Genomic DNA, 14,743 nt, shown 5'->3' with positions numbered 1-14,743 from the left:
ATTTACTGTTTTTCTTCATTCTGTCAGGGGAGAAACCACCTGAGTACAATTATAAACTATTTCTAAATATTTTCAAGGCGTAATACAAGTCTATTTTAATGAAATTTTAAAAATCTGTTTATAATAACAAAGGAATACACAACTTATTTGTGTTAAACCTTTGGAATTTAAACTCTTACCAAAAAATGTATCTCAAAGTTACTGATATTTGAATAATGAACTGATGAAAATCAAGAGCCTATCCCTTTAGTGATATATAAGATCCATGTAGTACATTATTCCTGACATTTGATTTGTTAGGACATTGTTACATTACAGACATATTAAAGGCTCCTTATACTTACACAGTTGCACTCACATGCTAGTAAAGTAATGCTCAAAATTCTCCAAGCCAGGCTTCAGCAATACGTGAGCTGTGAACTTCCAGATGTTCAAGCTGGTTTTAGAAAAGGCAGAGGAACCAGAGATCAAATTGCTAACATCCGCTGGATCATGGAAAAAGCAAGAGAGTTCCAGAAAAACATCTATTTCTGCTTTATTGACTATGCCAAAGCCTTTTACTGTGTGGATCACAATAAACTGTAGAAAATTTGAAAGAGATGGGAATACCAGACCACCTGACCTGCCTCTTGAGAAACTTATATGCAGGTCAAGAAACAACAGTTAGAACTGGACATGGAACAACAGACTGGTTCCAAATAGGAAAAGGAGTACATCAAGGCTGTATATTGTCACCCTGCTTGTTTAACTTATATGCAGAGTACTTCATGAGAAACACTGGGCTGGAAGAAGCACAAGCTAGAATCAATATTGCCAGGAGAAATATCAATAACCTCAGATATGCAGATGACACCACCCTTATGGCAGAAAGTGAAGAGGAACTAAAAAGCCTCTTGATGAAAGTGAAAGTGGAGAGTGAAAAAGTTGGCTTAAAGCTCAACATTCAGAAAACGAAGATCATGGCATCTGTTCCCATCACTTCATGGGAAATAGATGGGGAAACAGTGGCTGACTTTATTTTTTTGGGCTCCAAAATCACTGCAGATGGTGACTGCAGCCATGAAATTAAAAGACGCTTACTCCTTGGAAGAAAAGTTATGACCAACCTAGATAACATATTCAAAAGCAGAGACATTACTTTGCCAACAAAGGTCTGTCTAGTCAAGGCTATGGTGGTCATATATGGATGTGAGAGTTGGACTGTGAAGAAAGCTAAGCGCCGAAGAATTGATGCTTTTGAACTGTGGTGTTGTAGAAGACTCTTGAGAGTCCCTTGGACTGCAAGGAGATCCAACCAGTCCATTCTAATGGAGATCAGCCCTGGGTGTTCTTTGGAAGGAATGATGCTAAAGTTGAAACTTCAGTACTTTGGCCACCTCATGCGAAGAGTTGACTCATTGGAAAAGACTCTGATGCTGGGAGGGATTGGGGGCAGGAGGAAGAAGGGACAACAGAGGATGAGATGGCTGGATGGCATCACCGGCTCAATGGATGTGAGTTTGTGTGAACTCTGGGAGATGGTGATGGACAGGGAGGCTTGGCGTGCTGCGATTCATGGGGTCGCAAAGAGTCGGACACGACTGAGCGATTGAACTGAACTGATACTTGCAAGTTGCTTTATGTCTCCCACAAATGTGTGGATCTTAAACTTCTGTGAAGTAATGTGAGTCATTTTTTAAGTTGTAAAGGGAGGAAAATGAAGAAAGAAAGTTTATGACTGTCTGCTCTAGGTCACCTGGCTTGAGAGTTGGGAGTGTCAGAGCTGCAGCAGGAACTCAGGTTTCCCTGCTCACTGTTTATAGTTGTCAGTTTGTGGGCTTTCCTGGTGGCTCAGTGGTAAAGGATGGCTCAGTGGTAAAGAGTCACCTACCAGTGAAGAGACAAGTGTTGGACCCCTGGGTCAGCTGAACAATAGCAACAATGTGTTTTGTGCTCACTAAAGTGGGATCTCTAGATCCAAGTGTATAAAAATTTTAAGACTTGCTATACTTAGTACTGGGCTTCCCTGGTGGCTCAGCTAGTACAGAATCTGCCTGCAATGTGGGAGACCTGGGTCAATCCCTGGGTTGGGAAGATCCCCTGGAGGAGGGCATGGCAACCCGCTCCAGTATTCTTGCCTGGAGAATCCCGTGGACAGAGGAGCCTGGCAGGCTACAGTCTATGGAGTCACAAAGAGTCAGACACGACTGAACAACTAAGCACACGTACTTAGTACTTAGTACCAGATGGCCTTCTCAGTTTTCATTGCCATGAGCAGTGTCTGGCTTTGCCATTTTCATCACAACTTAAATAGCACTGAATATTGTCATATTTTTTTCTTATTAGGTTTAAGTATAAAGTATTTATAGTTTATATTTTGATTTCTAGTGAGGATGAAGTTATTTCTATATATTTGTTAATAACTTGAGTATCCTATAGAATTTTGGTTTTATTTTTAAAACATGGGGAAGAGTAATGTTATAATTTAAATTTTTTTTAAAAGTAAGTTAAATTTATTATTTTCTTAATTTTCTGTTGAAGCACCTTCAAGAGAGGTTGAAGATACAAGTTTTGATAAACAGAGATCTCCGTTGGAGACACCAGCACCTCGCAGATTTGCTCCTGTTCCTGTTTCAAAGGATGATAAAATATCAAAGAGGGAAAATCCTATAGAAGAAAAAGAAAATATGGAGCTTTCATGTCATGCAGGTAATAAAGCAATTATGATTAGCACACACTACTTTTATTAGGGGCTTTCCTGGTGACTCTGTCACCGTGCTGTGCTCGGTCGTGTCCAACACTTTGCAACCCCATGGACTGTAGCCCACCAGGCTTCTCTGTTCATGGAATTTTCCAGGCAGATTACTTGAGTAGGGTTGCCATTTCCTACTCCAGGGATCTTCCCGACCCAGGGATCGAACCTGCATCTCTGGTGTCTGCTGTGTTGGCAAGCAGATTCTTTACCAGGAAGTCAGCCTGCCAATGTAGGAGACATAGGTTTGCTATCTGGGTCAGGAAGAGCCCCTGGAGAAGGAAATGGCAACCCACTCCAGTATTCTTGTCTGGGAAATCCCATGGACAGAGGAGCCTGGTGGCCTGTAGTCCATGGGGTTGCAAAAGAATTGAACACGTCTAAGCGATTAAACAACAAAAGCAACAACTTTTGTTAGACCTATCTCAAGTTAGGAACAGATTTCCACATTTAGGATTTATAATTCCCTCATGTGGACTTCCCAGATGGCTCAGTGGTAAAGAATCTGCCTGCCAGGCTGGAGACAAGAATTTAATTCCTGGGTCAGGAAGATCCACTAGAGAAGGAAAGAGTAACCCTAACCCACTCCAGTATTCTTGCCTGGGAAATCCTATGAACAGAGGAGACTGGTAGGCGACAGTCCATGGGGTCTTAGCGAGTCGGACACAACTGAGTGACTTAAAAAAAAAACAGCAAATAAACTGAAGTGGGACCTCAGTTCTTAATATTTTTCTTTAAGTGATACCAGGCAAATTAAGCTTCTTTTGATTCTCTGTAGAAGGAGTTGGAGATAAACCTTTCTAATTATTCTATCTTCTGCAAGTTATTATGTAAACCTTTAATGAAGAATGTTATTAATAAGTAAAAAATAATGCATTGTTGAAAGTAAGCTGATTATCATGTTTACTTATATTATTTTTAAGTGTGAGTTTGAATAATAAAACTAAGAAATTAACATTTATTATGTTCAGTTAGAAAAATGCTAATAACCTTTATAAGTGACAAGAAATAATAATTTGTTTTAGATCCTTATAGTATTATAGTAAAAGTAAGCAGAAATGTTAAGTATAAGCTATCGTTTTTGGAATTATATAAATGTATTCAATCTTGTCCTGGACATATTTAAAGACTCTTAAGTAATTTAAAAAATATAATCTTTATTAAGTAAACCAACCTTAACCACCCAAAAAAATTGATAAGTAGTCTCATTAAAGATGAGGCTAAAAGAAAGATTCAACCAATACTAGTTAAAGAAACTGTTAAATCTCCCTTTTACTGTTTATAAAAATATTTCTGTATACAGGGCTTTCCCATGATGTTACTTCTCAATCATACTCTTTTTTCTTCTGTAATGGAAATTAATTCAGGCCTAAACTTTTACAAGTATAGTTTCTGTGAGTTATAAATATTTAGTTTTTGATGTATATGTAGTCTACCTTGTAGAGTGAAATGAGTAGATCATTACCATGTGAAACTAATTTAGTACAAATATGTGTGAGCTATTATATAAAAGAGAAATGAATTAGTACTTGAAAAATGATACTATATTTCTTGTATTGTAGGAAGTGTAGGATTCTTGGAGCAAATTCTGAATAACCATGATTCTTTGACAAGAATAAGTGAATCTTCAGACAAAACCTCACTAGCTAGGTCAAAAATGGGATGGAATCCTGAGAGGAGAAACAGGTAAAAATGAGATTGGAATACAAACTAAATTGAACAGAATTTTTTTTTTAATATTTCTAAAATTTTTTCAGGAATTTTAATGGATTTATAAGATTGCTTTTAAAAATTGTCTTAGGTTTAGTTACCATTTTTTTCTGCTAATATATCTTTCCTCTTTTCTGTAATTATACAATGTGTGTGTTTAGTTGCTCAGTCGTGTCTGACTCTTTGTGACCCCATGGACTGCAGCCTGCTAGTTTCTTCTGTCCATGGAGATTCTCCAGGCCAGAATGCTGGCTGGCGTGGGTAGCCTTTGCCTTCTTTAGGGAATCTTTCCAACCCAGGGTTTGAACCCAGGTCTCCTGCACTGTAGGCAGATTCTTTACCATCTAAGCCACCAAATGAATACATCTAATTTTTTCAAAATGTAAATTATTTACTATTCATTTCTGATTAAATGATATCTGGGATTTGCTTCAATAATAATCCATTGCAGGGTGGGGAAAACCAGGTTGGAAGTATAAATGAAATGAAGACAGCCATGAGTTAGTTATTGATGTAGGTAAATAGGAGTATATAGAGGTCATTATACTACTCTTTCTACTTTTGTGTTTGAAACTTTACATTATAAAAAGTTTTTAAAAAGTCAAGTAAGTAGTAAAAGTCAAGGTATAGTCAGCCAATATAAATTTTTCTTGAATGTCATGAAAACTACAGTAACAAAAACTAAACAAGCTACATTTTGTGTAATCTCATAAGGAGATATTGTACAATTTTAGTCTGTTACCAGTAGTGTAATTGCTGATAAAGTAAGATTTATGTCTGTCATGTTGTTACATGTTTTTATATGTCTTAGGTCTTTTTTTTATTCCACTATTCCTCCATAGTGTCTTTTTTTTTTTTTAACATTAAATAGATATTTTCTAGTATAACATTTTAATTCCCTTATTGCTTTTTTTTTTTTTTTCTGAGTTATTTTCTCAGTAGTTGCCCTAGGAACTACAATTAACATCTTAATTTAAAACAATCTAGTTCGGATTAATACCAGTTTAATTTCTATAGGATTCAGAAACTTTACTGCAATATAGATTGACTCCCTCCTCTTTCTGCCATTATTATCATACAAATTGTGTCTTTATACATTATAAGCTTGTCTCTGCAGCTTGATAATTACTGTTTTACACAGTTGTCTTTTATATCAGATAGAAGGAGAGAGTTATAAACAAATAATTTAATACTGTCTTTTATATTTACCTATACAGTTAACTTTCACCCATACTCTTTATTTCGTGTGGATTTGAGTTAGTGCATAATGTCCTTTTATTTCACCCTAAGGGACTCTTTTTAGTATTTACTATAGGGTAGGTCTGCTAGTGATGAATGCTCTCAGTTTTATTTATCTGGAAATGTCATAATTTCTATCTTTGAAGCATAGTTTTACTGGATGCAGAATCTTTGGTAGATACTCTTGTCCTTTTACTGCTTTGAATGTATCATTTTACTACCTTCTAGATTTCATGACTTCTGATGCGAAATATACTATTAATCTTACTAAGAATACTTTGTATATAATTAATCACTTTTATCTTTAAGGATTCTCTCTTTGTCTTAGGCTTTTGACAGTTTGGTATGTCTAAATGTGGATCTTTTTGAGTTCATCCTCCTAAAATTGTGTTGATCTTCTTGGATGAGTGAATTAACATTCATGTTGGGGAATTTTTTGGCCGTTATTTTTTTACACAGTTCAATAGTACACATAACCTTTTTTTTTCTCCTTAGGCTATGTTGTCTGTTGGTATGCTTGATGGTATCTGACAGGTCTTAAGGATTTTAGTTTTTCTCATTCTTTTTTTGCTCTGTTCTTCAAACTGTGCTCAGTCGCTCAGTCACGCCCAACTCTTTGCGGCCCCATAGACTATAGCCCACCAGGCTCCTCTGTCCATGGAATTTTCCAGGCAAGAATAGTGAAGTGGGTTGCCATTTCCTACTCCAGGGCATCTTTCCGACACAGAGATCAAACCCAAGTCGCTTGCATCTCCTGCATTGTCAGGCAGATTCCTTACCACTAGCACTACCTGGGAACCCATTCCTCTCACTGGATAATCTCAATTAACCTATCTTTAAATTTGCTGATTCTTTCTCTTACCAATTTGAATATGCAGTTTAGCCTATCAGGCGAATTTTACATTTCAGTTGCTATATTTTTCAACTCCAGAATTTCTCTTTTTTTAAAAATAGCTTTTTTTTTTTTTTTTAATTATTTATTTATTTATTTTTGGTTGCACTGGGTCTTTGTTGCTGCTCGTGGGCTTTCTCTGGTTGTGGTAAGTGGGGCCTACTCTTTGTTGCAGCACACAGGCTTCTCATTGTGTCTTCTCTTATTGCAGAGGGTGGTCTCTAGGTGTGTGGGCTCCGTAGTTGTGGCACGTGGGCTGTATGGCACGTGGGCTCTATGGCGCATGGGCTCAGTGGTTGTAGTGCATGAGCTTTAGTTGCTTCACGGCATATGGAATTTTCCCAGACCAGGAATGGAACTCATGTCCCCCACAGTGGTAGGCAGATTCTTATCCACTGTACTGCCACAGAAGTCCAGTAGTTTTCAACTTTTTTGGTATTGTTTGATGAGACTTCATTCTTATTTATTTATTTATTTATTTATTTTGATCTTGCTCCATGGCTTGTAGGATCTTAGTTCCCTGACCAGAGATTGAACCCAGGTCCTCAGCATGGAGTGCTAACCACTGGAAAGTATGGAGTGGTGAAAGCATGGAGTCCTAACCACTGGACCACCAGGGAATTCCCAAGACTTCATTATTATTTTTGTTGTTGTTGTTCAGTCTCTAAGTCATGTCTGACTTATTGCAACCCCATGGACTCCTGGACACCAGGCTCCGCTGTCCTTCACTATCTCCTGGAGTTGGCTCATATTTGTCCATTGAGTCAGTGTATGTAACCATCTCATCCTCTGCCACCCTCCTTCTCCTTTTGCCTTCAGTCTTTCCCAGCATGAGGGTCTTTTCCCGTGAGTTGGCTCTTTGCATCAGGTGGCTAAAGTATTGGAGCTTCAACTTCAGCATCAGTCCTTTCATTCTTTTGAAAACTGAAAGTGTTAGTTGCTCAGTTGTGTCTGACTCTTTGCAACCTCATGGACTGTAGCCTGCCAGGCTCCTTTATCCAGGGGATTTCTCAGGTAAGAGTACTGGAGTGGGTTGCCATGCTGTCCTCCAGGAGATCTTCCCAACCCAGGGACTGATACTTTTCTCTAATTATAGGTGCTGATTTATGGACTTTCTCTAGTTAAGTCCAATATTTAGGGTTCTTCAAGGATAGTTTCTACTGATATTCTTTTTCCTGTGTCTGAGCTATATTTCCTATTTCTTTGTATCTTACAACTTTTTGTTGAAAATTAGACATTTAAAATAATTTAATGGTCCAGTTCTGGAAATTAGATTCTTCCATCAACTCCCACCCTCCACCAGGGTTTGTTGTTATTGCTGGTTGTTGTTGTTCTTATTGTTGCTGTTTAATGATTTTCCTGGACTAATTCTGTTATTTTTATTCTTTCTTATGTGTAGCAAATCTCCATTTGGTTAGTTAAGTTAGCTAATGATTGGAAGATTTCCTTAACTATTTTGAATGAGTAAGTCTCGCTATCTTTGCCGAGGGGCTGTGTGTGTGTGTGTGTGTGTGTGTGTGTGTATACGCTGGGGAACACCTTCAGTGCTCCAGCCGTTTGTAAGCCTATCTTAATCCTAACTTCCTACTCGTAAAGAGTTCATGGTCAGCCAGATGTGAAAGATTATGCCCTTCTTAGGTCATTCTTGTGCATGCATAGAGCCCTGTACATGCATGTGACCTTCTAGAGCCCTAGTAGTGTTTCGGAGCTTTTCAGACTCCACCGTGGGGACTTGCCGGGCAGTTCAGTGGTTAAGACTCCACCTTCCAGTGCAGGGGCTGTGGCTTGGACCTCTGGTCAGGGAACTAAGGTTCCACATGCCACGGGGTGTGGCCAGAAATTAAAAAAACAAACAACTCCATCGTGGACATCTCCTTCCCCAGTTTTTGCTTATTGTCCACCCTCCTGTTTGCCTCAACTGGTATGAGTCCCTCAGGCAGCTAAGATGTTAAGCAGTTGCCACCGTTTTAAAAAAATGACCCTGGGATGGGATTTCTCACTGAGTCAGATTTAAGGAGAAACCTTGTGAATATGACTTTTTTGAGGAGCTCCACACTTTTTCCACCCTTTTAGTGGCTGTGAGGCTGTCGGTTTTCACAGCTACAGTGATGATGAGGCTGTTGATTTTCAAAGCTACTCAGAGTTGGGGAAAGGCCTCTGGGAATTGAGCAATTTAAAGTATCTTAGAGTTTGCTGTTCTTGTCAGTCATTTTTGTTAAGTAAGTGTTCCTACAAGCTTTTGTTTAATTTCCACCATTTTGAAAAAGCTGATTTGACCATTTTTGCTGGTTTTTCCAGTGTTCTTTCCTGGAGAATCCCAGGGACAGGGGAGCCTGGTGGGCTGCCGTCTATGGGGTCGCACAGAGTCGAACACGACTGAAGCGACTTAGCAGCAGCAGCAGCTAGTGTTTTGTTTGCTTTTATTCAGGAGTAGATTTTTAGAGGTTATTACTCTACCATTCTAGAAGTGCTTCTGCACATTAGTTTCTTCAAAGCAAAACCATTTTCTGCTCTTTTCCTACTATTCTTAAACCAATCTGGTCAGAGTAATTTTGTTCCTTGCAATTTTTGTGTTTTGTATGTTTAACCACATAATTGACTGATTCTTTGTACAATTTTAATAGGACCCATTTAGAATTCATATAACTAAGAATGTTTCAAAGATTTATATCATCAAATGTTTACTGAATTTATGGCAATTTAGAAAACTTTACTTTGAAATCTTTTTCAGCCTTGATACTATAGCCACTCAAAGATTTCCTTCCTGTGAAGAACTAGGAACAGCTAAAGTGACTGTGCAGAAGTCTGATGATATTCATGAACTTGATCAAAAGAGGAAAGAAACGAATAGCATACTCCAGGTAAAGTGTGAACAGTCTTGAAATTAATGATGAGCAAAGGTAAAAATTATGAAGAAATAAAGTTACCAAGACAAAGCAGGAGGAGGATGAAGAGCACTGAAAGACATGTGAGCCCAACTTGTTTCCCTTACAAAACTTTTCCAAAAGCCCTCTTCAGGTGATTTCTACTTCTTACTCCTTGGCTGAGAGTGAGCCACGTGGCCAGCTGTCACTCTCAAGCTTCTGTTGGAGAGGAAGGAAGGCGGAAGGGGAATGCGAATGGCCTTTGTTTATCCAGTTCACATTGTCTGCCCTGGCTACCCAGAGCCAAGGTACTCTTAATTTGTTTAGCTTTCTTCAGCAGATAGAGCTTTTATAGGCCACTGAACTACTATGGGCTTCCCAGCTCCATGCCACTGAACATTCACAGTATACATCTAAATGGAAAGAAACTTTAGTTGCCGAGTATTCTTTTATAGCTCTTCAATTTGACAAATTCATTCCTTAGACTGGTGTGGTATATGCCCCAAACTATACTAACAGCTCTTATGTGGATTAAAATATGAATATAAGTTTTACATATTGATATTCTTGCCTTTTTTCTTTTAAGTTGAAAGAATCTCAGATGTCAGGGCTTGCAGATCTTCCACAGAATTCCGTTAAGCTTCAAATAACAAATACAAGATCTGTATTGAAAGATGCTGAGAAGATTTTAAGAGGAGTACAAAATAATAAAAAAGTACTTGAAGAAAATCTGGAAGCTATAATTCGTGCAAAGGATGGAGCTGCCATGTATTCATTTATCAATGCTCTATCTAACAACAGGTAGGACAGGATGTTGGCATCCCAAGGTTTTTTATGAAACTGCCAGTTTACAGTCTCTCTTTTTTTTTCTAAGCACTTCCTTTTGCTTTAATGTGTTTTGATGTTTAGAAAAGATTCTTCATTGCCTTTGATAGTGTGGGCTTATTATAAAGTTGGAATTTGGTTATACACATGCTGCTATTATTTTTCACAGGTGTTAATTTTCTCTTTAATTTTTTTTTTCTCTTTTTCATACGAATTTACTGGAATCTACATATGCTTTGCAGGCATCCTTGAAACATTTGATGAAACTAATAACATTGGCTTTTCCTTTTCAGATGAAGGCTATTGGGCCACACAATAGATTCAAAGCTAGATAGGAGATCTGTTCTTAGGACCTTTAATGTTAATCTAAAAAAATTCTTTTTTCTCTTTTGTAGGGAGATATCAGAGAAGATTCGGATCAAAAAGACTGTAGATGACTGGATTAAAACCATTTCTGCAGAAATTCAAGTAGGTATTGAAAAGAATTAAGTGAATTCTTAAGAGATACCATTGATTCCAATTTATAAGTATCATAGCTATTCTCAAAATATTCCTTATAAGTCCACTTATAAGTCTTAATTTCACTCTATCACCCATTGTACTTATTAGTAATAAGGTCCATTTTATTCATCATGTGCTTTGTCTCATAAATTGTATTATGGCTGTTAACTGGAAAATTGTAGATAACTACTAAAATATGAGTGATTTCAAAGAAAATTTAGCAAAAGCATTTGGAAAAGAAAGTAGACGTAAAAAAGTATACTTAAGAAGACAGCAGATTTAGAAGCATTGGCTTACCAAAGTAAAAGCATCAAAGTTACTTAAAAGGAGAATACTCCACAAAAATCTCTAAGGTTACTGTGTTTAGAGAAGTCAGTTCCAGATGGAAAAATTGCCACTTTCTCACTTCCACACATCTTATGGTGTATCTACAGACATGAGTATTGCAAAAATTCAGGAGAGTTTTTTTTATTAGGTGGTCAGTAATTTAAAGGAAGTTTCTCAATATTTTATGTATTTTTAAGCAAAACTAGACAAGTTAACTCATTTTTACCTGTAGGTGCAAAGTGTTTTTTTCCTGACTGTAAGATATGTGTATATGCTTACTCAGTTGCAGCAGGGTGAAGTGTTAGTTTGGTTTCCATAGCATTAAACACTAAAATACACTTTTTTTGAGGGGGTGGGGAGGTTGTATGTGTGTGTGTTGCGTTGTTTGTTGTCTGTTTTGGGATCTTACTTTCTTGACCAGGGTTTGAATCTGGGCCCTTGACAGTGAAAGCATAGAGTCCTAACCACTGGACCACCAGGGAGCTCTCTAAAATACACTTTTAAACACTGTTGTTTTAAGAATATGTATCTCTAAATACAGTTACAGAGTTTATATTAGCTGCTATGTGATGCACCAGAAAAAAAATTGACCTAAGGGTCAAAAGACTTGGAGTTCACCTCTGGTTCTTCAGATGACTAGCAGTATATGTAACTCTGTAACAGTACATTTCATGCAAAATATGCTTCTTTAAACCTTCAAGTAACTTCTACTTTATAAATATCTCAGAGCTTTATTACAAAATTTTTACTTTTTGAAAACTTTTTTTTTAATTTAATTTTTGAAGTTACTATATTCATATGGTTTAAACATCAAAAAGTATAAAAACCTCTATGATGAAAAATTGCCCTCTTATCCCTGAAGATCATCTACTGTTTCTCATTCCTCTGCTCCATAAAATAATAGTCTTTTAAATTTTTTTTTGTTTATTCTAAAAAGAATTTTTATTCATATGTGAACCAATATCATTTATTTATAAAGCTTTTAAAACTGCTAAATCATATTTCTTGTAACAGTAGGAAAAAATGGGCTTCCATGGTGCCTCAGCAGTAAAGAATCCACCTGCCAGTGCTGGGGACACAGGAGTCATGGATTTGATCCCTGGGTCAGGGAGCTCCCCTGGAGAAGGAAATGACAACCTGCTCCAGTATTCTTGCCTGGGAAATACCATGACAGAGGAGCCTGGCAGGCTACAGTCCATGGGGTTGCTAAAGAGTCAGATACAACTTAGCAGCTAAACAACAACAACTTTGGATGTGAAGTGTTACTACTTGGATAGATTTTAAGTAATTTTAATTTTGGTTATGTTAAGGATGAACTGACAAGAAAAGATTATGAACAAAAGAGATTTGATCAGAAGAATGAAAGGAACAAGAGAGCTCACAACATGAATAAATATATTAAAACCAACACACAAGATAAAACTGTAAACAACTCTATAATTCTAAGAAAACATTCTCAAAAACAAAAAGAGGATCATCTTCGAAATCCACCTATAAGGAGCATGGCTGCTTCAAGCTTACAGAAAGAGAGAAAAGAAGTAAGATCCTAATCTGATTTTGTGATGTAAATGTTGCATAATTATTAAAGATATAAATAATGAAATGACTGTGAAAATATTTTAAAAATATGAATGGCTATACAAATGAAAACCGTCTTTAACTACTGATATTTAGAGTTTTGATATCTGTAATGTAGAAATTATTGCACAAAGTACACCATTCTTTTGAGTTGACATACTTATAATATTTCAGTTATACTGGATTTATCTAGAAATCATCTAGTCCAAAAATTAGATTTTTTTAGTTCATGGTATTCAAAATTGTATTTCATCTTTGCACGTGTATATGTGTATGTGTGTATTTTTGTTTGGTTAATTTTCAGTTTAATAAATGTCTGTTTAGTGCCCATTGATTGCATGGCAAGGTACTAGATGCTATGGAGGGAATTTTTTGGCTGCTCTGAGTAGTAACTTTGTTAATGCCAAACATGGATTGTTGGGCAGATTAATAAAGCATCTAATTAATTCAGTGCTTGGTGCTTAGCAGATATTCAATAAATGCTACTTTTCTGTGGCATTTACATTATGATTGAAGGTGGGATCAGAAATGTAGAAAATTATTTAAAGACTTGGTTTGTGTCATTTTACTGTACTTGAAAGTTACTACTTTCAGATGTAAAATGTGTTTAAACTTTCTTTTTGGTACTGAAAATATGCTTAGTAGTGTAAGAATCTTCATGTTTCTTGGGTAAATGATTTTTGTCTTTAATTTTCATGCTTTTGAAAACTTTAAAACTACAGTTTGGAAATTGTCTCCAGAATTTAAGAGCCATTTACTACAAAGGATTTTCCTGATCTGATCATTCTTAATATAGTATCCTAGCTGGCAAAAGGAGGTTTTAGAAAAATGAGATAAGTGTTTGATGACTATTTTGCTGAAGAGTTGAATACCTTTGTGTACTTAGGGATTTTTGAAAGCAACCACAGTGGTGCAAGACAAGGATTATATGTTACAAATCTATGGAAAACCAGTTTATCAGGGTCATCGCAGCACTCTTAAAAAAGGACCATATCTCAGATTTAATTCTCCATCTCCTAAGTCCAGACCACAGAGACCAAAAGTAATAGAACGAGTTAAAGGTATGAAACCTCATTTTTTGTGGTTATCAGTTTAATATATAAAGTTTAATTTTTGCTATTTATTTATTAATACATTCAAATTATATCATGCTTAGGGATGGAAATATTTCCTTTCAGGAATGTAGGAAAAAATAGACCAGATTTGAAATATTGGGGAGTATTAGATGGTATCTTCAGATAAACATGATAAAATTTATGAGATGATGACTCTTAAAGCAATTTCAATTATAATATAGGGAACGTAGACTATTCTTGCAGATCTTGGTCTATCATGTTCTTTATGGACAAAAAGATGAGCCGTATGCTGTACATTATCATAAAAGTGCGTATGAGCACTTTTAAAGTTCGGTTTGTTCTCAAAGATCCTTAAGTAGCAGAAGTGAAAAATTTTTTATCATGTTTATATACAAATAAAAATATCTTTATTTATCACTATATGTTTTGATTCACACATACCATTTCACTAGTATATTTAAACATAGCTCTTAGTTAAGTATTGAGTCTGTTGACTTTGGTTACATTTTGAAGTTTCTCAGCTTGTGCTTTAGCGGTCTGTAAGCCACTTTGATAATATGCCGTAACTTGTGGATCCCAATTCATTTTCCTTTCTGATCCTATCTTGTGAGTTGGTGGTTGCTTTATTTTTCCTTTCCTTTACAAAAGTTAATTGATCATATAGGGTGTCAGTTTATCTAGAAATCTTATAGATTTTATTTTAGTAGGCTTTGTGGATATTTACCCTAATGTTTCCTTGATTTATTAGAGCTTTCTATTAACTTATATTTGTGATTTGGAAACTTTTGCAAAAAATGACCCAAGGTTTTAAAATACTTTCAAATCCAAAAATCACTGTATGAATTAACTCTTAATGATAAAGTGATTGAGAACCTATGATACAGCCTCCTGTTTGGGCCTTGGTACCTGTTATTTCCCCTGCCTGGAGAGCTTTTCCCATAGGCCCTTGCATGGCTCACTCTGAGTTCTTTCAATCTCTGTTCTTAGCTGTTAGCTCAGA

General features: G+C 36.4%; 1 protein-coding gene across 32 annotated transcripts in view; it reads left to right on the top strand.

Annotated features, from left to right (window-relative positions):
- Positions 1 to 14,743, top strand: part of KIAA0586 (KIAA0586 ortholog) — a 133,980-nt gene that overhangs the window by 16,575 nt on the left and 102,662 nt on the right. For all 32 annotated transcript variants that reach the window (XR_015134305.1, XR_015134307.1, XR_015134308.1 and 29 more), the window contains 7 exons: positions 2,521 to 2,688; positions 4,294 to 4,417; positions 9,304 to 9,433; positions 10,023 to 10,237; positions 10,657 to 10,729; positions 12,400 to 12,627; positions 13,554 to 13,728. Coding sequence is in view for 24 of the 32 variants with exons in the window: in XM_086320476.1 (XP_086176602.1) it covers positions 2,521 to 2,688; positions 4,294 to 4,417; positions 9,304 to 9,433; positions 10,023 to 10,237; positions 10,657 to 10,729; positions 12,400 to 12,627; positions 13,554 to 13,728 (1,113 nt within the window). In the remaining 8 variants the exon portion in view is untranslated. The remainder of the gene's footprint in view (positions 1 to 2,520; positions 2,689 to 4,293; positions 4,418 to 9,303; positions 9,434 to 10,022; positions 10,238 to 10,656; positions 10,730 to 12,399; positions 12,628 to 13,553; positions 13,729 to 14,743) is intronic.

This window comes from Bos grunniens, chromosome 10 (genome assembly GCF_055505025.1).
Source record: "Bos grunniens cultivar Pamir isolate PY7600 chromosome 10, Bosgru_T2T1.0, whole genome shotgun sequence".
In the NCBI taxonomy this organism is placed as follows: Eukaryota; Metazoa; Chordata; class Mammalia; order Artiodactyla; family Bovidae; genus Bos; species Bos grunniens.
Note: the sequence above shows the minus strand (reverse complement) of the source record. Positions and strands in the feature narration are given on the sequence as shown.